At 45.0% G+C, this 24,463-nt stretch overlaps 2 protein-coding genes and 1 long non-coding RNA gene across 5 annotated transcripts in view; 1 reads left to right on the forward strand and 2 right to left on the reverse strand.

Moving 5' to 3' along the window:
- Positions 1 to 24,463, forward strand: part of LOC135919898 (uncharacterized) — a 392,168-nt gene that overhangs the window by 318,261 nt on the left and 49,444 nt on the right. The gene's annotated exons all lie outside the window — the stretch shown is intronic.
- The window catches only part of LOC135919897 (transcription factor LBX2-like), a 169,841-nt gene that overhangs the window by 73,205 nt on the left and 72,173 nt on the right, over positions 1 to 24,463 (reverse strand). The window contains exon 1 of one of the 2 annotated variants that reach the window (XM_065453892.1): positions 2,913 to 3,433. The exons of the other annotated variant lie outside the window; for it this stretch is intronic. Within the exon in view, the coding sequence (XP_065309964.1) occupies positions 2,913 to 3,393 (481 nt within the window). The 5' untranslated portion in view covers positions 3,394 to 3,433. Of the gene's footprint in view, positions 1 to 2,912; positions 3,434 to 24,463 lie in introns of those variants that run through there. 2 annotated transcript variants of the gene reach the window in all.
- Positions 9,709 to 11,676, reverse strand: LOC135919906 (uncharacterized). Its single transcript, XR_010570098.2, has 3 exons — positions 11,649 to 11,676; positions 10,281 to 10,350; positions 9,709 to 10,175 (listed from the first exon to the last, which is right to left on the reverse strand). It is a non-coding gene; the product is annotated as an uncharacterized lncRNA (long non-coding RNA).

The raw sequence follows: 24,463 nt of genomic DNA on the forward strand, positions 1-24,463 counted from the left end.
AGTAACACTTGGTTTTAGAACAAAGCGTATGCGCACGACATGCACACTAAACTAGCATACACTTGTTCTGTTCAGTGTTGAGATGTAAACTTAATGTTCCTGGTCTTTTTACAACGGAAATAGTAACACTCCTATTCAGCATTGTGGACGTTAATACGTACACCCCGCCACAAAAGTTTTGGGACCACGGAATCTGAGAAAATGCTTAACATCTCAGCAGCCTCACAACGGAGCCTGGTGTTCACATTTCCAGCGCTGCTAGTATATATGCGAGCAACATAACGATGCACTGCTTCACTGGCTAGTTTTACAGGCTGCTCGGAAATTCATCGTCATACGAGATCCCGTGGTCCGTAAAATTGTGTGGCCAGGTACACATGCATTTTCTGTTCTTGTGCATTAAAATATGCGGTGAATGAGGCTCAGCGTGATCACGTGTTACAGGAGTCTGTAACTATATGGTATCCTGAAGATCTAACACACTGAAGCCGTTCTTGCTGTTTTATATGTCCTGATAATAATATCGGAAACAGGAAACTTGTGTCAGACATATATAATGTTAGTTGAAGAAGGCACGTCCTTTGAACTCGGTTATGCATCGAAACATCCTAGGCAGCGTAAGCGAACGGAGTGCAAGTTTAGGAGCAAAACCGCAATGGAGTGCGCAAAATCTTTGCGATCTCTATAAATTCTTTACACATCAGGGTTTGTGTAGGTTAACTTAATTGCTGGAGCTAGACTCTGAAGTATTAAGCGTGTTAGCGGCCGATCATAGAGTGAAAAGACGTACTAGCTGTGAAAACGGAAATAATTAATACGCAGAGTCAGGCTGTACGGATGAATGCATCACGCGCGGATTAATACACCCCTTACAAAATGAACGCTTCAACATACGTAGCTATGTTAAACCACGATTAAAAGATGTGTTTAATGTGTGTTACGTACCACTGTTGCTTGTTATATATGTTCCTGAATGAAGTGACTGCGTTGCGGGATGTAAAAATGCTTTCACAAAAGAAGCTGTATTTCTACGTCATTTAACAGTTGGCTGTGTCCTTTGTCGAAGGAATAATATACGATTTACATATTTCCCCAAGGACCCATCAACCTCGATATTGTATACGGAGGAGGCACTCTACAAACGCGAACAATATCTCAGCCATGAGACAAAAATGGGTTCATTGCTCAATCTTTAAGCGTCCAAAGGTGCACAATGAAATAGGATGGGCTATACAGAAGCGCTCTATGCGAACGAACTGTTGGAGCTCCCAAATGTATTCGGATATTCTAGTTAATAACTTGCCTGTAACGCTATGAAAGAGTTGTGCATATATTAAAGTTGAGCTCCATGCAAAGCTTTGTGCATCTGAAAATACCATAGTTTGTAGGTACATATTTCTGCACAGAATAAGGATGTCGTGGTGCGTGTTTCCATGTGTCTGATAATACGCCTTTAACATTGGTGAATTAGAAGCCAATGAAACCACTTCAAAGGTAACCCTCCTCTGTGTGAGCTCACATGCTGTAGGCAGCTGCAATTAAGACACAGTTTTATCGATACCCCTGGAAAGCTAACTTGGTGCGCTCTCGGCTGACTAATACGCTCATGTCGGGTTAGAATTCAAATATTCTGTAATACGTCACGTCCTGCAACTTATTCTTTACCGAACATGAGGAAGGCACCAGATAAACGGTAATTTTATGCCAATTTCGATTGCATTTTGTCAATGGACGTGCTGTACGAGAGTGCGGAGCTGATCTAGTTTGTTGAGCAACCTTCCGAAAGAATGGTGCTGTAGCTATATGCAGGACTACAGGAAGACTAAACAACGGAGGCGCTGATATATGCAATATAAAAAAAAAATTTAGTTTAAGTGGAAACAAATTTGTTAAGAATTCTTCTGGATGTGCCTCGATGAACAATAACTGAACTTTCTAGCCTGTAATTGTACGAGTACGTTCATGGGCACATGTCATAAAGGAACAGCACTTGATGTAAGCGCAGGAGCCACCGCATGTGTTAGCTCTTGCGCGAACAACATCGCAACAGCTTTTTAACATGTGATACCTATGGCCGTCAGTCAGCACATAAACCACGAGGGTTCATGTGCGACACGTTCAGGTTATAAGTTCATGCTCGTACACGCCGCTGTGGCTCAAGTCGCGGGTTCGACTGCCATCAGGATTGCGAAATGATAGGGGCGTAATGAGAGAACTCCACTGGAGTGTGCTTCAGGTCTCATGTGGTGAAACGTAGTACAGAAACCTCCACTACAGCTTCTCGTTGCCCGTGTGATGGTTTAGACGTTTAATCCCATGCAGGAATCACTCAATCAGTGCATCAATAAATCAGTTTGTGAACGCATCGCCGTAATATTGTAAATATTGTAGTGTTAACGTCCAGCGTATTTCTCCTCATACACACACTTTCGGCATAAGGTGCACAAACATGCGTTTGTGCAGGAAATGTTACGCAGTCGAAGCGCGGGAGCCTATACGCACGCATTGCACTGAACTCGTGACTGTTTTGAGGATGCACGCAGAACTGCATGTGTCAAAACAACCACACATTCAGTTCACATTTAAGGACGATTCGCACGATAGAATCGTAACAATTGCAAGTTAGTCAATGCAAGTTGATGCTGTCAATTGTTTACATTGTGGAAACAATCTACAACGGTCACGGTGGTTTCTGTTTTCGTGCCACAAACCCCGAATGTCACACCACTGTATGGCGTACTGTCAGCGCTGTCCATCAGCCGTCAGAGCTGTGGACCGTGAGCAGGAGAAGGCGACAGAGAGCCGCAGAGCGCCTGGCACATGCAACGAACGGGTCTCGTGCCACGTGCCGCTTGGCCGGCGGCACGTGACACCCATAGCGCCTCCTTCGAAAGTACGGTGGGGGGACTCACCGGCCGTGCGGTCTCCGGACTCGAGCCCCTCGAAGGCCTTGCTCGTCATTTCGAAGAGTGCATCCAGCGGCGACGTGGAGCTGTGCTGCTGCGGCGCCGCCGGGCTGTCGGCAGAGTCGCTCTCGGAGCGCGAGTCCTCGTCGGTCGAGCGCGGCCGTCGCCGGCCGGGGCTCGCCGACTCGAGGTCCCAGGGCCGCACAATGCCGGACGCACGGCGCGCAGGCTTGTGGCTCAGGATGTCCTTGATGAAGAAGGAGGTGAGCGGCTTGGGCGACGGGTTCGCCGGCGCCTCCAGCATGCAGAGCCGCTTGATGGGCCGAAAGTACTCTTCGTCCTCGGAGAAGTCAGCGCCGTCCAGCGATGCCGTGCTCACCACGTCGAGCAGCTCTTCGTCGTCGCGCGCCGGCCGCAGCGGCGAGCCGGCCTCGTGAGCGGGCGACGCCGCCGGCTCGTCGGGCTGCTGGCCCGCACCGTCCGCCATGCTGTGCGACGCTCTCTGGCTCAGTCGCGTTGCCTGCCCCGCGGCCAGTCCATCACACGCCAACGCGGTCACTCATGCCGCGCAAGCAGCCCTGTCGGCGCCCGCCGAGGGGGCCGCGCCCGCCGCTCGCCTGGCGGCCAATGGCGCGCGCACGGAGGCGGGGCTTCGCGGCGCGCGGGCCGGACCGGCTCGGCCGGCGCGCCCGATGCGGATTATGCGTGCGCGCGGCCGATGACAGGCCGCGGATCACGCCGTCACGATGCGGCTCCCAAGGGCGGCTGCCGCGCGAATGTGCGGCCCCGTTTCGTCGGTGGACTGCACACTGAACGTGCGTGGGCCGCCATGGCGCTCTAACTTTGTCTCTTTAGCCTGAATGGACCGCACGTTCCGTTTGCAGCGCGGGCCTTGTTCACTCCTCCTTCGCTTCCTCCCATCCACAGCGGCCTGCTGTGCGTGGGATTGGTGCGCATTGGGGGAAGAAAAATACATATATTAAACGGCATATGCCTCGAGTTACTTGGATTGTTTCCTGTCACTGCACGCCTGATGTGATTTTCTAAGTACCTTCGCCCGAGTGGCGGCCGATTGTGCAATCATCATGCGCGTACATTTTTTGACCGTCTCTGTGTGCTTTGGAGCTATTGCAGTTACTTTGCAGGGTGAATAGTTGCATATAGTGGCAGAAACGTTGTGTAGAGTGTATACGTTCAATAAAACATGCAGAAATGACTTTTAACGAAAGAAGCAAAGTCGTGCGGCTTTGTTTCTTTTAATACGGTAAAGTATCAGAATTTAAATTTTAGAAAAGTACACGGACTTGCGTTATTCCTCTGACTTTGTACTTTTTTACGGACGCCATCTTTTTACTCCCCACAACGCCTTAGCCTTCTGCAGAACTGCTGCAATCATGTGCGAAAACTCCCCCAGCTATCTGCACCGACCACATCGTGACCACGACCACGTGACAACATCGCGTAGCACAAGAATTGCAGAATACGAAAATGTATCGAACTTGATGTTTAGTTATATGACTCACATGTACTCCTTTTGAGCGATATCGGTGATTTTCACAGGTAAACTTGATCCGGTAGATGTTCAGTGCTGCATGGTGGCGTTCTGTGCATGTTCAATGTGAACGAAATAGCCAAGTATGCTCTTGCATTTATTTTTTTTATCTGGGATATCAGCTAACGAGACCAGAAAAAAGCTTGTGCGACAAAAACAAAGCAATAATTCTGCACTGCACTTCTGTTGACACGAGACCAGGCAAAATGCAAAGCTTTTCGTCCCCTTCCCCAAGAACATGACGAGAAAAATGTTATTCAAGTTTTCTGCGTTTTCGTGCTATTGTGAAAATAAGTTATGACTACAGAACTCATTGCGTAGGTGTGAACGTACGACTTGTGCATAAAAACTGCGTCGCCATCGGGCAGCACTTCGTCGTTTAGATTCAAGCTTTCTCGTATCACACGCTTGTATACGGTATATTCTGTCTGTGCGGCAAGTTCGGTATTCTTTCGCGCAATAAAGTCACGCCGCAAATGATGCGAACATATCACAAACACCTCTTTTCACGATAAAAATAGAAAACGGGGCTATTGCGTCGCGTATACGTTGCAGTCAGCCATTTTTACATTTGAGCCCGTGACGCGCATTACTGACTGTTGTTGTAGAGCGTTGCCGCTTCCTCCCTCCCTCCTTCCTCCTCATCCTCTTTTAAACAATGCCTGTGTGACCTTAGCAATTATAGGTCTGCATTTTAGGACGCCGTACAAGATATTTTCCAGAGTAACAATGAAGTATATGAGTGAGGAGACAGGGGAACCGAGGGACATGGTTTTTCAAACAATTAAAAGTATGAAGCTAACTGACAATAAAGCCAGGGAAAGCTTACCTTGGTTTCATTGTCTTTGGCTCCATGTGACTTTCAGTTATTGCCAACATTGTTTCATAAACAACGTGGTGCCTCGGAAAAAAAAAAAAACATGATATATAAAGATATAACAAAGAAACAAAGACAGAAAAGCTAATAATAAAATATAGGAACATGATAAGGAGCATAAAATAGAGGATTCAGGAATTAGTGATACATCGATAAATGAACCTGACAAAAGGCAGACTGAATGCGCAAATTGCCAATTTTTACGTGTGGCTGTTGGCACGGTGCTGCCTCCAAAACCTATCGCTATAGGGAGCGGCTGGAAGTAACTAATGGAAATTGAAGTTGGATCGATAATTTCTGCACTGATTCCTTTATTTTTACGTGCGAAGGAGTCACGCGCTTCTACTTATTGTTGCCCAATTAGAGCGGAGCTGCTTTCTTGTATAGACTACGTTCTTGGCATGTTTTGCTTGCTGCTACGGCGCGTTCTCGTGCACGGTCGCGTGCGTTTTTTTGTGCTGTACTTACGGTAATAAGCAGCACTGCATATATCATTGCGTGCTTTTTTCAAGCACGTATTGTCTGCTCTGCAGAATAGCAAGACTAATCGTGAAGCTTGACATGAAGCCATCATTAATTTTCGTTTAAAAATTATTTCTTTCAACCTTCTCCATCTCCTCCATCACGTATATCTAAGAACCACTTGGTTAAATACGTCGGCCTCTTTCTTTCTCTATAGAAAAGCTTGGTGCCTGTGCCCGTCACTTCAACGATATAGGCCTTTCCGAGTTTTTACCTGCACTATTTCGTCAAATGGATCAGTTTAACGTTATCTTCCTGCGATACGGTTCGTTTTCGAGTTGGTCCTAATCAAATATGTCCCCTCGCCGGAGTGACCATAGCTAAGATTTGTATTCAGTCTTATTGAAATTCACCTAACACTGGAAAAAGCAAAAAATCTTATGAGAACATCCTCTAAACGGCGCTTTGGGTGTAATCATGTTTGAGCACAATTCGTTGGCCGTGGTACAAAGGCATCGATTGTTTTTCAAGCTGAGCTACGTGCACCTCATGCACCCCTGGTTCCTATTTCATCTCTGCTCGTGTGCTTGTGGGTGTGCTTGAGTGTACCTTGACACCTGCGGCCGCGAGGAGATGATCGAGCACCTCCTCTGTGACTGTCCCCGTTACAGTGTGCTAAGAAAAGTGCTCGTGACCGCGCTCGAAAAACTGCACAATTGCCCCTTCACAGAAGAAGTTCTAGGACACTGGTGCAGATGGGTTTCGGCACTCAAGGCCTTGAGGGCTTTGCTGAAGTTTTTAAGGGCTTGTTAAATTGTGCGACCCTCTTTGAATGTTGTAGCGCGTAGCATCGCGTTACTGTGTGAATTTGCCTCGCTTTTTCTTTCTCTTCATTCACCTTTTATTGCCTTTAGCCCTTTACCCAGCACAGGGTAGCCAGCCAGTACATACACTGGCTAGTCTCCTTCTCTTTCCTCCCCTTCTCTCTCTTTCTCTCTCTGGAGTATAACTTTAAAGAGAGATATATATTTTCTTTGAAAGGGCAGAAACTCAGTGAGTATATATATCTTGCTGGACACCTCATTAAAGCGCTGAAGTATCGTGCATGTAGCTCAAGCCGGCTACAATGGTGAATATAATGGCTACCAAAATAACGTTGTTTACTATTGCCGATGGCACATCGCTTAGCAGGACCGAAAGTGTAGAGCGGGGTCGACGACCTCTACTCTGGACGAAAAATATACGAGGACGGACTGAAAACACCGAGTTAATTTTTTTTTTAATGCACAAGGAATGAAAGCAAGCAACAACAAAATAAAGGCTGGTGCTTGTGCTAAAAAGAAAGAAAAAACAGACTATCGGCAAAGAAGAAAAAGAAAGTTGGCTACGTATATGCGTTCGTTGTGTTTCCGTGCTGAACCACGAATCATGCTGCATTCATTTGTTTTTCAAAAGTTTAAGTACGCACGGGCAGAATACAAGCGTGGACAGAATTTGCTGTGAGGAAAGAAAAAAAAAATGCGTCCGACTTTGCAGCCTTTAAACAAACAATATTTCTGACTTTCTTAAGTTCATCATCAAACATCAAAGCGGAGAGACCTAAGGAAAACAACAAAGCGCGCAGAAGAGCCTGTTTTCTGAGGTCTCGTCGAAAGTGCCCTTACTTCATGCTTTCAAATTTAGTTGGATTCCTTTGATACATGATGCTGCGTTCACCACATGTTATTAATGAAACTCGTTATTGTCGTTAAAACCTGTCGTCGTCGTTGCTCAGTGGGTATACTGTTGGGCTGCGCAGCATGAAGTCGCGGGATCGAATCCCGGTCACGGCTGCCGCATTTCGATGGGGCGTAGTGCGAAAACACCTGTGTAGTTAGATTTAGGTGCACGTTAAAGAATCCCAGTTGGTCCAAATTATTCTGGAGTCCCACACTATGGCGTGCCTCATAAAACGTAATACCCCATAATTAAAATTAATTATCATCGTTAAAAGCGACAGAACAAACAAGGGAACAGACATACTGTGGGGCGTTTTCTTTTTTCTCTCTTCTTATGATACGTATCAAGAATAGCTAATAGACAGCAATAATCTCAAAATTATGTTTTTCGTATGTTAGAGTCGTAAATGTAAGTGTAAACATTAGGTAGAGCCCAGATAAATACAAATTCTTGGTCTAAACACATCGAATCTGTAAACGGGAAAGCCGTAAAAAAAAGGGGGGGGGGGATATTTGCGCCGCACTTTAGCCAAGACCCCCCCGCGATACTAAACTGCTATTATATAAATCGTTAATTTGTCCTGTTCTATAATATGCATCTGTCGTTTGGTTCCCCTACAAACAATGTAAAATAAGCTCGCTCAATAACATTAAACAAAAATCTATTCGTTTCATTTGCCAAAATTACAGCCGTAGTTTCTCACCAACAGAGGCTCAACAGTCTTTGACCATTACGCCATTACTTTCACTTTATCACATTGAAGCCTTAAAACTTTTGTATGCAATTAATAATTCTACCTCTGGTTTTTCTGGTGGTAACTATATCAAACTTATAACGCGAGTTGTACCCGTAGCTCTCACGCCTTGAACATAACACCTATTCATGCCCGTACTAACACATTCAAGTACATTTCTTTTCCAAGTACAATAGAGCTTTGTAATTCTCTACCCGGTAATACTCGTTCACTATCACCAAAATATTCTATAGCTATCACTGGTAAGCACTTCGCTAACATGTAAATCGTTTCTTTTTGATCATTCATCTTTTTGTGTATATCTGTGTTTTGGAAATGTAATGTATAGTAATGTATAATGTTCCCACTCCTGCTATAGCGCTGTATTAGGCTGTAGTATATGTAAATAAATGAAATAAATAAATAAAATAAATAAATAATATAAAGAACGCGGGTGTGAGCAAGGCTGGCTTCACTGTTGAACTCCAGTGCGTGTTGGGAAGCGAAATTCTACCCAACGCAGTATTTGGTCCGTCCACCAAGAAGGTTGGTGATTGACCGGTGCTCACGTTGTCGTTAACGGCCACAACGAGTAACAACAATGACGTTATGACAAAGACAACACAACGGAAGAGCACGCGTGCTACAGAAGTCTTACGTCGTGAGGCGACGCCTTGACCTGCGAGGGTCACTGCGGTGGAAAACGAAATAGTCGAGGAGCACAACATTTCGGTGTCTTTACGCATGACTCGGAGTTTTGTTAGGGCGTTTTATCTTCGATGCCATTAAATAATTTAAGGAGTCTCACCAGATCTAGTCAGGTACTCTTCTACCAGCAATGGAAGCGGCGAAATGGCTCGTATGTGCGTGGTCAGGTTGCAAGAAAGCAGTCAGCCCTCGTTTGCTATCACCAGCTGGTTTCAGATGAACAAGAACGACCTTTGTTTGTGAACATCTTGAAGGGGCAGCTCAAGATGACGAAGACAGAAGGCAGGAACACACAAAACAGCGCTGAACTCACAACTAACTTTATTCAAAGGCATACGCAAACTTATGTACTACAACCCATAGCCACGTGCTCTCCCATGCTATGGGCTATGGGTTGTATACAGTGCGTAAGTTTGTGAATGCCTTCGAATACAGTTGTGAGTTTAGCGCTGTCCTGTGTGTTCCTGCCTTCTGTCTTCGTCGTATTGCGCTGCCCCTTCAAGATGTTCAACCAGTACCAACGCGCCCAAATGTCGGTACTTTTTTGTTTGTGACAAGCGTCACTTAAGAGAATCGCTTCTGAAGAATGTTTAGAATGAGGACTCCTAGGAGGCACATTATCAATATACTAGTTGTACAGTACTGTTTATTGGTGCCTTCTGTTATGTCAAATTTTGCGTTTCGGAAAACTTCATAATTATTGCATACGTTATACAAAACAAAACGCTATAATAAAGTTGATTGGTGGCGAGCTGTCACGCATCTTATATCCTATAGCAGTATACGAGAAGCGGCTATTGTAGAGCCCTTATTGAATAATTGCGTGCCTTACTTATCTTCAAGCCAGGAACGTATATGAGTGTTTTCATTTGATGCGTATAGCGCGGTGTTCGTGGTTGATCGTCGATGACTGTGTGGGCGACAACGAGAGTAAATAACGATATGCTATAAAACATGGCTCCAATATGGAGATAAGTCTGGTACACAATCTTCAAAATTGCATCGTCAAAACAAGCTGGCAAACCAGGCGAACTTTCACCATGTTGACAGAACATGCATTCGATGCGGCAAGCTTTAGTCGGGCTTTTGTCCTGGGCTTCTCTGTTGTTCACACGGCGCAACTTTTCTGCAGCCAGCCAGCGGACGGCCTCGAAGGTAAAGTCTTGCAACCACTGGTATGAGTGAAGCTAGGCTGCTGTAATCGTATCTGTGTCCCACCTGCAACGGGGCGTTATTTCAGCCTATTCAACAGCTGCCGAAAACGAATTTGCAGTAAGAGCAATGATAATGATAGTGAACATTTTGGCCGTTACACTATATTACCTTAGCAGTGTATACGCCCAGTTCAGGAGTGTCCAAAGGATTTGAAGCAGCGGGTTTTCCAGGAAATCAGCTGCAGTTGCAAAAAATTGATTCCTTATTGGCTAGTGCGAAAAGGCATCTGATAAAGCAGAATATACGGATACGGATACAGCATGTCACGACTGAGGGAGTGCGATGCCTGCTATCGGTTCTGATAGCTGTCATTGTTGTTGTTGCTGTGGTTGTTGTTTACGAAATGGACATGGGAAAATAATGCCTCGAAGGACCAGTTATTGCACGAAGATAACAAATAAACCCTCCCCCCTCCCCTTCTAAAAGAAGACACATCCGAAATTAATATATATATATATATATATATATATATATATATATATATATATATATATATATATATATATATATATATATTTATATATTTATATATATGTATTGAACAAGAACATGAAAGAAGACTATCGAACACAACAAGAAAAACCTACACAGACGTCAAATAATATAAAAGTATCACAGTAATAAAGCATCACATAAGTCAACTATAACCTGCCACACTATATCTATAGTTTGCAGAGCGCGATGTAATGGCAACACGTGGGCGTCCAATAACAGCGCACGTTACGAGTATACATTTGTATGCAGTCTACGCATACAAAAAGAAAAAGAAGAAAGAAGTAAAAACTTGTACACAGCGTAGAAAAAGGCACTAAGCCACTATAATATTAGGATTGCTTTCGGTCGATTTTCTTCCTTTTTATCGTCTACGACTCGCGATCTGTCAATCCGGGTGATAACGCATATGCGAAGCGCCACAAGGACCGCTGCCGAAGCGCGAAAAGAAATATAATTGGAATAAAATTGGTATATTATCCCGGCCCATGCAGCACTATACAGATACTACGTAAATGTAAGTCATTGACAGTACTCTCACAAGTATACAATATTGGCGCGAATTCACGTCAGCGTCCAGAAATATTTACTTGACTGTTTTAATTGCAGCGGGCCGACCTCTCAGCTTTTGTACCATAATAAATGGTAATAAATGCTACTTGCACTCAATGCTGCAAACCCTGTATTGAACAATGCACTATCATTCACGTTCAAAGCAATCGACTCATAGGGGAAATAGTAGAAGCCTACCACTTTTTTAATGCAAAAGATTTGTGCACCAGTCACCCTTCAATGCCGTTATCACAGAGGCAATTGCATTTTCTTCAGAAAACTGACAGAGATTAGGCAAATTCATGGCGCACATAATGTCGATGTCCGGGGTGTATGAGCCTGCTCATGTGTGCACATCACGCTTGTTCCGTATAACGTTTTTTGGGTGCATGTGACGTGATCGTGCATAAAATATGTGTTCAATAAGCTTACCTGTTGCGAGTCAGCGCCCATGTTGTCGTCTTCTTTGTTGTCCATGTGTTCTCGCGCTGTCCTTGAGACAAAGCCTGCGATATGTTTGCAAAAGCTCGACGATAAGCTGGCAACAAAAGTTTTTACCCAAGTTGAGATGAAACGTGCCGACAGTGCACATGGTAGTGTCTGTGCAGTATACGTGTTCGAAAAATGCTGTCTGTCCTTCTGCGCATTTAGGACGCCGCTGTAATTTTACGTTCCAATATGGTGCATACGCTAGACGTAGTGATGAAACATGCTCTTGAGCTAGTATGCAACAGGAAACTGTTTTTGTGTCAATAAGAAGGATGTAATTTACAGCCGGCACGTGGCCTCGGTTTCGAGGGCTCTCCCGTGCGAGAACAAAGAAAAACGAACTAGATGTGGCCGGCACGAACGGCAGGATGACTACATCTCTATATTTCTTGAATAATAATAATAATAATAATAATAATAATAATAATAATAATAATAATAATAATAATAATAATAATAATAATAATAATAATGTTTATTGCCACACAATATACAAAACAACACAAGCAGGCCGGTCTAAGCCTTAGTTGGCTTGTAGGACCGTGCCAATGAATATGATGGACAAGGCAAAAGATGTACAAAAATTGATGAGAGATGAATAAAAGAAAAAAAAAACACAAAAAATGAAAGGCGAAAAATTAAGAACAAGATAACATTTGTTTATCTACATATAACAAAAATTGAAGAGGTAAATATTGCGATGAAAAAAAAAAAAGCGACGTACAAGAGGGTAATTTTACTCTAGCTGTTTTAAGATGTGTTTGAGCGTTCTTTTTGATGTCGCGTTAAATAACTCTTCAGGTAGTTTGTTAAATATGTCAGGCACATAAGCACAGCGTCTGGCCGCGCCATGCCTTGTGGCTGAACGTGGAACAACATAACGGACATGTTTTCTTAGCTCCCTTGCGGCGGCACGTTTTTGTTTGAAATCGGAATTCCAGAAATGTTTAACGACAACTGTTTCTATAAGTAATGAATGGAAGTTTGGTAGCCCAAGTTCACGGAAGATGTTTGCAGATGTTACTATTGGGGAATTGTACGCAACGTTTTTAAGAATGTTTTTTAGAATCCGGTCAACTCTACATCTCCAACGATCCGAGCAAAAGCCAAAGACTGTAATGCCATACCTTAACACACTGTAACCTAGTGCCTGTGCTATAATCTTTTTTACACACAAGGGTGCAATACTTTTGATATTAAATAACAGCCAGGCTACTGACCTCAGTTTGGAACAAATAAGTGATAAGTGATGTTGCCACGATAAATTACTATCGAAATAGATTCCGAGATATTTCACACAATCCACGTATGGAATAGGTGCGCATTTACAATGAACACAGTCTGACTCATGCAGGTAGAGAGGCAAGTTAATAACAGTAGTCTTAAGTGGGGAGCGAAAACAAACAAGTTTTGATAATAATAATAATAATAATAATAATAATAATAATAATAGATATGGTGCTAGCGTTCATTGCCTGTCGGCTCGTTGGTGGATACCGGATTCGTGCGTATAAGGTTGTAGAGGCTTTAACCGAGACAGTCTCGTATATAGCGAGCTTGTCGTGGATCTCTAAAAGCGAAGCGGAGCACGTGCGTGCAGGCGTCTGCACGAACCATATAGATTGAGACAGCGTATAAGCACCTTGGCGACAGACCGAAATATGTCATCATGGCTTGATCTGTGGGGTCGCTCACAATTAAAAGGTCTGACTCATGTGCACGCTGAATAGAATGAATGACAGTCTTCCCCCATCTACGCGCAGTCACTATGGCGTATATTCAAGAATACTTAAGCTGTTTCAGCGGGGACATTTCTGCACTGTGAACAAGGTGCCCGTACAGGCACCAACACGTTAATGTTGCCGTTGTAGTCAGTGACAAGATATATAACTATTTTTCCCTTCCGTGAATTTCCTACACCTTGTGGGCTTCCGCAGAACTGATCTGCGAGATTTATAATTGCTATACAATGACTTAACCCGGCCAGACGTTTCGCCGCCAAGCCCTTCACTACTTGGCTCAACTTAGATCGGACATTCTATATATGAGACTTGTAAGGCCAGTATTATATTAATTATAAGAGAAAATTATTACTCGATGCGAACCGCAAGAAATAATCTCGCGAAAAAAAAAAGAAAAGACCAGTGTCAACGTAATCCAACTCTATTTCTGCAAGAATGCGGCACGTGCGATAAAAATAACTTATATGACGTTTTTTAACGTATTAAAAGAACACTAACATTATATTTTCGTCGGGCTTGTTGGGTGGGCTAGTTGTTTCTGGATCATCCTAAGCGTTTAACAGCGTGAACAGTTGAAACAAAGGGGCGCTGGTTTGTGTCGCTCCCCACTCGTCCTGTGCTTCGTCTGTTCGCACTGTTAAACGTTCACCATAATACTTTCGACTATTCACTTTTTTCTTTTCTTTTCAGTAAGTAAGGTTCCTAGACCTCGGTCGCCTTCTATGCTGCAGTATAGCAGACGACCGAGCGAGCAGGAACGGGTGTCAAAACGTCGCCATCTCCTGTTCCCACGTGACCACTCCCTGAGTGATGACGTCATGTCACTGTAAAAAAACTATACCAGCTATAAAAAAAATATTCCAGTAAATTATTTAGGGTGCTGTGAGGTTTGCCAGTATTCTTTGCAGGCTTTAGAGATCCACTAACTTCACTTAACGCAGGAAACGAAGAAACGAAAACATTATTTCAGTGCGCCTCTGAGGAAGAAATTGATTGAAACTTTGGTTAGTGCAAGGAAAGGAAGAACAAACAAGAACGGAGCTCTTATAAGCGAGCAAATGAAAGGAATGTAAAAACTAGTTCGAACCACTGTCACGCGTTGTTAGCCTTCGCACAAGAAGTCATTGCTTTGAAAGCTCAGCTATCCAACCAATGTGTTCTTTTTTAGTGCAAATTCTATATATATAGGTGTATTCACTGCAAGAACAGTTCAGAGCGTGAAAGAGGGGTGGCTCTTCACGTCAGTATGTCCATCCGCTCTGTTACGCCGTGATGTACGTTGTTGTGTTGTCTTTGTTACATGAAGTTCGGGATATATATGTATGATATCAGCAGACTAGCTGCCGTGTCCCATGAATGATAACACTCGTTAGAGAACAACAACAAGAAACATAATCCGGCTGTATTAGACAGCAATAAACACTTGCATTCTTGAGATCTTATATAACATGGCGTCATTCCAACATATCGTGAAGACGACGAAAAGAAAATTGCTAGCGTAGACGTCATGAGGAAGAAACACAAGATTTCGTGAGCGTTGGGGATGGACAGGAGCACTGCTTTGACTTCATTGCTACAAACCTGCAGGTGTCGGACGCGCAAAACACAGCACGGCCATGGCTCGCTCTGCGCCAGCATCCGTTCTCGTGCTGCAAAGTCTGCTTGTCTGCTTGTCACAATAAGCAATAAAATTTTATTTCTTCCTCACGTCTGCGTTCCGAGAATTTGTGAGTTCGGATTTAGACGGATAGCTGGTCGCTGATAGTGCGCATGTTGCATGGGCTCACGGAGTGAACATGTTTTTTTTTTGTTTTACGTTTGTAAACTTAGTTCGAATTGTTTTTTTTTCATTCTAATAACAAAATAGCGAGCGAACGGACCAATCTTTCTATATTGTTGGGAAGCAGCTTTATTTCATCCATTGGTCTTCAGCACAAAACATGATACCCTTCCATGTTAACGAAGTTACAGGAACAAGGTCACTTTTACAGACCAAATATACACCTGACTTAAAAAGTAGTGTAACGTGGAGTGTTTCACACTCAAGCTCAATGTGGAACCCTTTGCATACTCTATGAACATTTTCCCACCACGAACTTAGCAGTATAGATAGCAGTGAGCCTTCAGATTAATAGATCATACTAATCAAAAGTTTTGGCCTGAATTATTCTGTTCGCAAGATAAATGCGGAGGCATGTAGTGAATGCCATTATATAGGAAAAGTATAAGGCGCAAATTTTAAAATAACGTTATTTGTGTTTGGCGCATTACCGTCTAAGTATATATATATATATATATATATATATATAGATATAGATATATTGAAGTTACGGATCAGCTGTTGGTGTCTCTTGAGCGGCGCGGACTGATTCGGAGCAGCCGTACGGGCCTGTTCACACTTACATTGACACTCAACGTGCGAGTTCCACACGCAGTGTGGCCTTGACAGGCGCGATCGTGCATGTCTGCGCAGTATTCATCTGAATGTTACAAATGCAAAATGACTCGTGTTTAAAGTTAAACGGTTAGGATCACCGCTGTGCCATGCGCATTCTTGTACTGGAAGACATGGCCCACTTTATCTGCTCCTGCAGCCTATTCCCATTCCAAGGGTCCTGCCTCATGTCCGCAGTGAAAACACGTCAGGAATTCCGCCGTGAACTTCTAGGCGTACTTGGGCCATGGACCGAGCTACGGAGGTTCTTTTAGTTTTGCGTGTGCAGGAGTTTGTGCACTGTTCGTATCCTTTCATTTCTCATCATCCTCATCTCAAGTAGCATGCTAGGAGTTCCACCAGGCAAATCTCTCCAGTCTTTGTGAAATTACTTCTGTCTCTTTCTGTTTACAAAACGTGCCTCAAATATGTTATGCCTGAAAGGCTTACGACGGTTCGCTATTGGCGTATTCGTGGGCGCTGCCCTTGGAGGCGGTGTCCAATCCGTTTTCATCGTCCTCAAATTCGGCGAGCTCAGCTCCTAAGAGAAGGATTCCTTTTCATCTGCTCTGTTTCATATCGCTTCTGCGTTTTCATTGTGTTGGAAGTGTTAGGTAGATGCGAGGAAATACGACGAAGGAAAAAGGCAGAAGCCCTGATTTTCCGGGACGAACCGGCTTTGGGACTATAGCAGAGGACGATGCTCTTGGAGAACAGCACGTTTGTTGCCATGTGTTTGTTGTATGAAGGAAATGAAATTCCAAGGCTTGCGCCCAGTTATTGACTTTCCAATTGATTCCTTTCTTTTATTTTTTTCATATTTCTTTTTTTATTGTTATGATAGAAGGAGGTTTTGGCCCACAAATGCGGCGCCGACTACTCGTTGGCTCTTGAGCAGGTGGTACAGTTGCATATACAGGTTTGTGTACTTTTTTAGATAGTACTGTACGGGAAAGAGCAGATGAGCAGTTAGCGTACTCACAACAACCTTATCACATAGCAGTCAAAACACGACAAAAACATTACAAAGAAGCTCTCAAAGCAACAGTGCCAACAACAACATCACGTGGCGCATCGACACTAGAGAGAAACACTCAAGCAACAACTGAAATAACGATAATATGGCAGATCACATATCACACACAGTGACAGTGCAAATAAACAACGTTCTTAAAACGTGTTTTTTTTTTGTTTACATGGGTTAATAACGCCCAACGATGCTGCTGTCTTGAGCATATTTTTTTTTAAAAAAGAAAGCGCCCTTTTGAATGTTTATTGCTGGCCACGGGCCCAATAATTCCTTTAAGTCGTTTGCGGACTTCTTTCACCTCTTTTTAGCTGTTCCGAAAACTATATATATTGTGTTGTTTCCACACTTCCGGTCCGAGATGCTCCTGGAGCAGTTTAGGGAGGTCCAAACTTGAGCAGTTCGGGAGGCTACCGGACACAAGGCTTCATGCACCAAGATCGCACAGGTTGTAGATTTCTCTACATGCGCCCTGGTACTCTCGCGAGCTCTTAGAATTGTTTGGGTCATCCCACAAACAGGTGTTCGCTTTAGCGAAACAAACGGCAGTGACAGGTGGTCTACACACATATCTAAGGAGTTGACCACACAGCGTTCTGATTTCGCGGCGGGATGAACTGCAAGTTGAAATAAATATTTAAGATATCGTGAGAGGCTGATCCGGCATTAGTTCTAACTCTACATAAAGAATGGCGTTGGTATTATGACTAGTGTTTTATAATCTATAAACTTTCTCGCATTTGTTAAAATGGTCAAGTGGTAAGCATTTTTTTTTTCCTGCTTTCCGCTTCATCATGTCTCCGGTGAACATGCAGCTTCGGAGCGTGATTACAGGTTTAATTTTTTGGGGTACGACGCCAGTAAAGTCACCAATAAGTAACTGAGTGTACCATGCACTAACGACTTGTACATCCTATTTGTCGCTCATTTCGATCAGCCTTAATGTCGAACGCATCTTACAGTGGGGAACTTTTGCGATATCTGGGGTGCAGATTTACGAAGCGTTTATTTTGAACGCACTGTTTTTCGTCGATCGGTGCCCTCACAATCATCCAGCTGGCTATCGTGTTCGATCAGCGCACGCTGTCACGAACCATTGTTGTGGGAGAGTCCACGGCAATGTGAATTTGCGCCCTGAAGAACAACCTACATACAACCTATACATACAAGCTGGCCCAACCATCATATGTTCACGAGGAAGACGTGAGCCGGTCGGCTGTTTTCTCACTCACGCGCCTGTGCACGATGAAGCCGTCGGCACGAGCAAAAATAGAACCTTTACCGCGTCGATAGTTCGCAAAGCACTTACTGCAGATCGCACACAAATACTCCGCGACACACGCGCAGACACGGAAGGTGCAGAGTCGTGACGGTCGCCAGCACACCCGGAAGAAAGAGGGACGCATGGATCGTATATTTGCAAATGCATGCCTCTGTTTTGCCGCGCATTGAAGAAACAAATGGACACGACCAGTTCACCGGAGGCATCACCTGCTTTTCCACTACATTCCTGTCTTTACCTACCGGCTTTTGCTTTGAAGGGTCGCTGGCTTGGGCGCACGTTTTGTGGCAAATGGAACATGTGATGGGAGGACAAAACCAGCGAGTGAAGCGGGAATAGCAGGGCGCAGAAGAAAAGGGAGACGTATTGCCGCTGTTTACTAAAAGCGCCATGTTTCGCAGATCTTCGCGTGCACGCAGGCTTCGCCGATCTGCACCCGCGGACAGAAAAGCCACCCTTCTTTTTCTGTCCCTCGCTCGCGTGATTCACTCACGACTTCTTCGTATACCGGGACTCCGTGTACAAGGAGCAGTCGATGCACGAGAGGCGCGTTAGGGGACAGGAAACTGCGCAAACAATGGCACGCCCGCATGACTCGAGGAGCGAGCTTCGCCTCTTCGCCCTCGCATATTCTCGCGCATGCGAAAGGCCGAAGCGCGCTCAAGCGAGACCATATACAGTTTAGTGACGCAAAAAGAAAAGGAACGGCAAAAAAGAGAAGGGGGAATTCTAAACGAAAGGCGACAGACCGAATGAGAGAAAGAAAGTTAGGCTCGGGAAAGGAGACGCGTCAATAGCAGTGGTCTTCGCGCCTGTCGTCGCCGCCGCGCCGCCGCTGATCGGCCATTTGATCCAAACCTGCGCCACCCGCCTTGAAGATCGGCAATTGAAAATCGAAGCGCGCGGCTCGCCGGACGGACTCAATGGCCGCGAAGGGGCTTTTGTTGGACGCTTTTCAATTGAGCCGCGGGAGCCCGGCCTCCGGCGCTCTGCGGAGAGGCGTAGACACGTCGCGGCCGTTATGTGCCCGGCTCCGGGCGGCGCGTTTCTTTGAGCGCACCGCAACTCGCTGCGGTCACTTGGCGTGCGCTAGCGCGGTTCTCCTTCTCTCGGCGCTTGCGCATGAATCGCGGCGCCGAAGTGTCATCTTCACGAGTGCACACCCTTTCGCGAGCAGCACGGAAAGCGGCGCGAGTGTCGGTTCGATGTTCCGCGGTGTGGCGCACCAGCAGACGGCGTGCTAGAGCTATTGTATGTATGGCTCCTTCTGCTGCGTGCTTGTCAGCGCTGCGCTCTCTCGTGCTGAAAGCCCGGCGACATCCGCCGACACTGCCGTTACTTGGTACTGGCCGCGTTCGCCATAGTGAATTACGGAGTGTTTTTTTCTTCTTTTTAAAAACTATTATTGGGTTTAACGCCGCGAAACTGCACTGTGGGTTTTGAAGGACGCAGTAGTGGAGGGCTCCGGGTTAATTTTGACCTCCTGCGGTTCTTTAACGTGAACCCAATTATAGCATGGCACACAAATGTTTTACCATTTCGCCGTCGTCGTAATGCGGCCGCCGTGGACGCCAATCGAACGCGCGATGTCGCGCTCAGCAGCGGAACGCCATCGTCGTTATTGTTATCGCCTTTATTATACCATATAAGGTCACTTTCGGGGCATCGCATATGTGGAGACAATGTTCTAAAATACTGACATTCCTCGGACAAGTGAGTTAATATACAAAAGGACACATTGAATAAACAAGCTCTGACAAAGTAAAAGAGAGAGTGGGCGGGCAAAGAAAAAGTAGAAAATATAAGAAGGTTAAGCAACGGACGTAATGAATGTATCGAAAGATACCAGCAGGTGTTGTACGTCACATGTTTCTTTAGCAAGTATTTATGCTTTTAAGGCTTTCACTGACAACGTGGTCGGCCGAACAATTCCATTATTCAATCACAGAGGGTAAGAACGATTGATAAGAAGCCTTTGCATATAGTGAGCGTTGTATACTGAGACAGTTGTAAAGATGAGAAAACGAGCAGGACGGGGATAACAGAAGCATTTCTCGTATATACATAAGGTAAACTGTAACAGAGCTTGTGCAGAAGACGAAGCTGATTGATTTGGCATAAACGCAGAAGAGTAAGACCAACGGTTGATTCGACATTCGTGATACTGGGACCCTATAACGTAAAACTATTCCAATCTGTTTTTATTCCAATCATCTGACGTCAAATTTACGTTACTACCGACGCAAGCATCGCGCTGTATCCCGCAGCCTTGTTTGAAAAGCCCAATCAAACGCGCTCCTCGTTTGTAGGACTGCCATTTCTTTTTTTTTTGCATTTAAAGCGTTGCCTACATTGAGCAGTTTTTCTTATCTAATTGACTGAGAAGAGGCAAGGAGCACGATAAAGTGGAGAGGGTTTTGATTAGGCCGAGCCAGCACAGTGAAAGTAGATAACGGGAGGAGGAGGGTGGTGCCGGTGTCTTCGATTAGGCCGCTTCCCCTCCGTTTACGGTGGCTGCTCGAAAATCGCGGTGGCGTGCAACGGAAGGTTACAAAATCCCGCTAAAACGGATCCTCAGCGGAGAAGAGTCGCACAGTGATGTCGTATACGTGCCGAAATGGCTCGAAAACGTTTTACTGCTACGAAAAAATGTTTATTATACGCAAATAAGTCCAAGCTCTCCCGCAACTCCGAATAGCCAATGTCCGAGTGATCGGTTGGCAGGCATCCTTTATTTCTTTCGCAACGGGGAAGTTTCTGCGCTATTCCGAAAAAAATTCATCTTTGTTCGGCGTATTAATGCATGTTTAATGCCCACACGTCATTTTGATGTGGCGAGTTCTCGCAGTTTTGTGGCATCGCCTGACAGACAGAAGTGAGCGCAGCTCGAAAATTCTTAACCAATAGCCGAAGGCTAATGGCAAAGATGTGTAAAAACGAAAATAATATATATTTTTTATTTTGTTCTAGCTGATGATGCATAATCAGTGCGTACACATAATTTCAGATGGGGAGGTACCGCGGTTTTCGTGACGTCATGTGACCGCCAGGTGAACCGGAGTTGGCCCAAAAAATTTTCGACCAATCGTGGAGGGCTTATTGCAGAAAGGGAATAGGAACAGTTAGAAGTAGCTTTACGTTATAGCGTCCCTGGTGCGACAGTCCAAAACAAGTCAGAGGTTCACGGGAAAGTGGCGGTCTGAAGTGATTAACAGTGGTGGAATAACGAATGTCGCTGAAGCCGACACTCAAAAAAATTGTAGCACTCGTACAAGCGTAGTAACGAGTGGAGCTACTAACTCTACCGCCCATTATTACCTCTTTGCTAGATGACCTTTGCTACCTTCGATAAATCAGACTTAGTAAGTGCTGTCCTTACTAAGCATTTACGATGTTTCACGCAAGGTTACTAGCATTTTACTAGCTACGTACTAAAGCAAGAGATCCGCGGATGCACGGAGATTAAGTTGGTAAAGAGTACTACTGGTATTACCTCGACTTGCCTGCAGGCTGCGCAGTTGCAGTCCTAATGCGACAGTTAGGCATCATTAATAGTTAAGTGTTACGTCGTGGCGCACATATGTGGAAACTGTACTTGATACACGTAATACAAATGTAGGTTTAGAACTTTATTTATCCAAATACGTAGGTGCTCGCCGGTACAACGTGTACCTAAAAATAGGGTTATATATATATATAATATAAGGTCGCACTTCGAAACATATCCTATAGTATCCCGACCACTGTACTGCGCGATGCGTTGTTCCCCTTTACCGTTTGTTCCTTCCTGTGAAGCGCCGTTTATTACATGTTCCTGTCACTCATGACCGTTACGTGCCATTATTTAATGATGTGTAAGTATGAGTAAACTGCCTGGCAATGCCGTTATCGTTTTACCTTTTTTTTCATATACGTGGTTGCGTTAAGCTTTTAGAACAGCAGCGACCTAATTAATTTTCGGCTATGAAAGTGCCACTTGTAAACAAAACAGGGCCTACTACTAATTTAATTGGGTAGCAACTGCCACTATACCGGTGCCATTACTGTCTATGGTGCATAAACTGTACTATACCTATGCTAGTCGTACGGGGGGCACCAGCTTCGTCGGGTAGTAAATGCTACTACCGGTGCAGTTACCACCTACGGTTACAAGAATCTTCGCTACCTTTCTGGTTTTGCGCGAGTGGCTTTAACTCAAGTACTGTCCGTACACGTCTCTACACCTTCTCTCTCCCTTCTCTCTCTTCCCCTTCTCTCTTACCCTAGCGTGGAGTAGCCAACCAGACTCTTGACTGGTTAACATCCCTGCCTTTCTATATTCCTCTCCCTCTCTCTCTCGTTACCTTTGTGGCAAACCGTCACTATATTTTAGTAACTGGCACGACCTTTCTTTAACGAGAGAACGTTTTGTCAAGGAAACTTGACCAAGACAGTGAAGTTCCCCTGTTGAAACAGTTTTTTTTTTCCTGCCTAGTTCTGCCCTTTGGTGGGATGACCGTAATTTTAGGATGAATCTTCCGGGCTCCTCAAAGGAAAGCTCTTCGAAGAAAGCTCTTCCGGGCCATACACTCTAAAAACTAGGAAGGGTATCGCAGGAGTGAAGCGGCCGGTTCACTCTTCAAAGCGTCGTTTTACTCTCGCAAGATGTCGAGGAGAGTGAAATGCATTGTTCACTCTCTCACCAAGGAGAGAGTGAAATGTGCTTTTCACTCTCCCCTTCAGAGAGAGAGAGTAGTTCTACTCTTGCGGCAATAGAGAACAAAACTTAGCGTAATCTTCTGCTTCAACTGTAGGTGGCTGGCCCCGAACATGGCAATGTATCATTCATGCACGCTCGCTGAGCAAAGAACACATCGTTTTACTTCTAAGAGAACAGGCCGCCGCAGTTCAAAGGAATGCGTAGCGAGCGCTCTACTTTTTCACTCGGAGTTCTCCACCGCGCGCGCGCGCGCTCAAGATCGCGGAACAACACAGCACCGGACAGCGAGCAGCGACGCAGGCCTGCAGCCAGGGGAGATCGTGTATCAGCCATCTCGCGTTGCCACGAAAACACGACAGTCGTTCGTCATGCCTTGGATATAACAACAAATCTTCCACGGTAAGTGAATTCTAACTTAGGTGCACATTCTCCGTATATGTCATGCTATCGCCAGGAAGTCGTCGCTGCGCTTAGCCGACGCGATTGACAAAGGACTAGGCATACGCGCTGTGTCTCTCGATGCCAATCGAAAAAGCCAGTCGTGGCGATAACTGCATGTGATTTTATCACTTTGCCGTTGTCCGTAAGAGCTTTAAAGATCGCAAACGCTGCCAGAACTATGGTATGTTCAATAAGACGCCAGGCGAGAGGACGTTTAAAATGGTTCGTTCACCAGCCCGTGATTCCGAGCCTATGCGGAGCGTGATTAGCGTGCGTTTTGTGTGTTTGAATTTATTCAGTTTGGCAGTCTACTGTGTACGGAACGCTGTTGAACTAAGGAATCACATAACAGAAGGCGTCGTTTTGCTGGCAGCGTGCTTTTTTTATAAATAAACCGCGCGCTTGACGGTGTTTCGCGCAGGGGGAATCTGCGACCACTGAAGTTACGTGCAGCAGCAGTGCTAGTTAGAAACTTTGCCGCAGGCATTCAGCTGCATGCTGCAAGAGGTCAGTTAGGCGCGTTATCTTGAACTTTCTGAAAACGCATGAGGAATCCATGTTTTATGCTGAAAAAAGTATAAACCCCATATATAAGCGATCTTGCGCGCGGCAGCTACAAGCGACGCGATGGAGATGGCTGTCGCGTTCGCTCGTCGCCTACAAGTCGTACTCCGTGCAAGCGACGATATTGAGCAACGCCTCCCCGGTGTTGCCGGCATGAGGGCTGCAATCACGCGTGACGCGTGCTTTAGTAATTTACGTTGATGTATTTTACTATAAAAAGTAGCATAAAATATTTGCGGAGGTCTTGCCGTAGGTTCTTATCCTTGCACGTATAAAAATTGAATTATTCGCTCGTTCCGCGCGACAATCGGTAGTATTTGAGCGATGTACATACATCCTGTTCCGGCTTCGCGCTATTGGCTAGTCGCTCATAGCACTTTCGGGCGACGAGCGACGATTTCTAGATTTCCAGAACCGAGCCATCTGTTCAAGCGACGGCCCGTTTTGTCGCTCGAAGCCGTCATCTCGTCATCGCTCGAAGGCAGTCATCTTAACATGGTATATTTATGTAATGTCTCCGATTGGAAAGTCAAATCAAGTATGCTCTCTGGAGACAAACACATAGCAGC

The sequence above is a fragment of the Dermacentor albipictus genome, chromosome 1 (assembly GCF_038994185.2).
Source record: "Dermacentor albipictus isolate Rhodes 1998 colony chromosome 1, USDA_Dalb.pri_finalv2, whole genome shotgun sequence".
NCBI lineage: Eukaryota > Metazoa > Arthropoda > Arachnida > Ixodida > Ixodidae > Dermacentor > Dermacentor albipictus.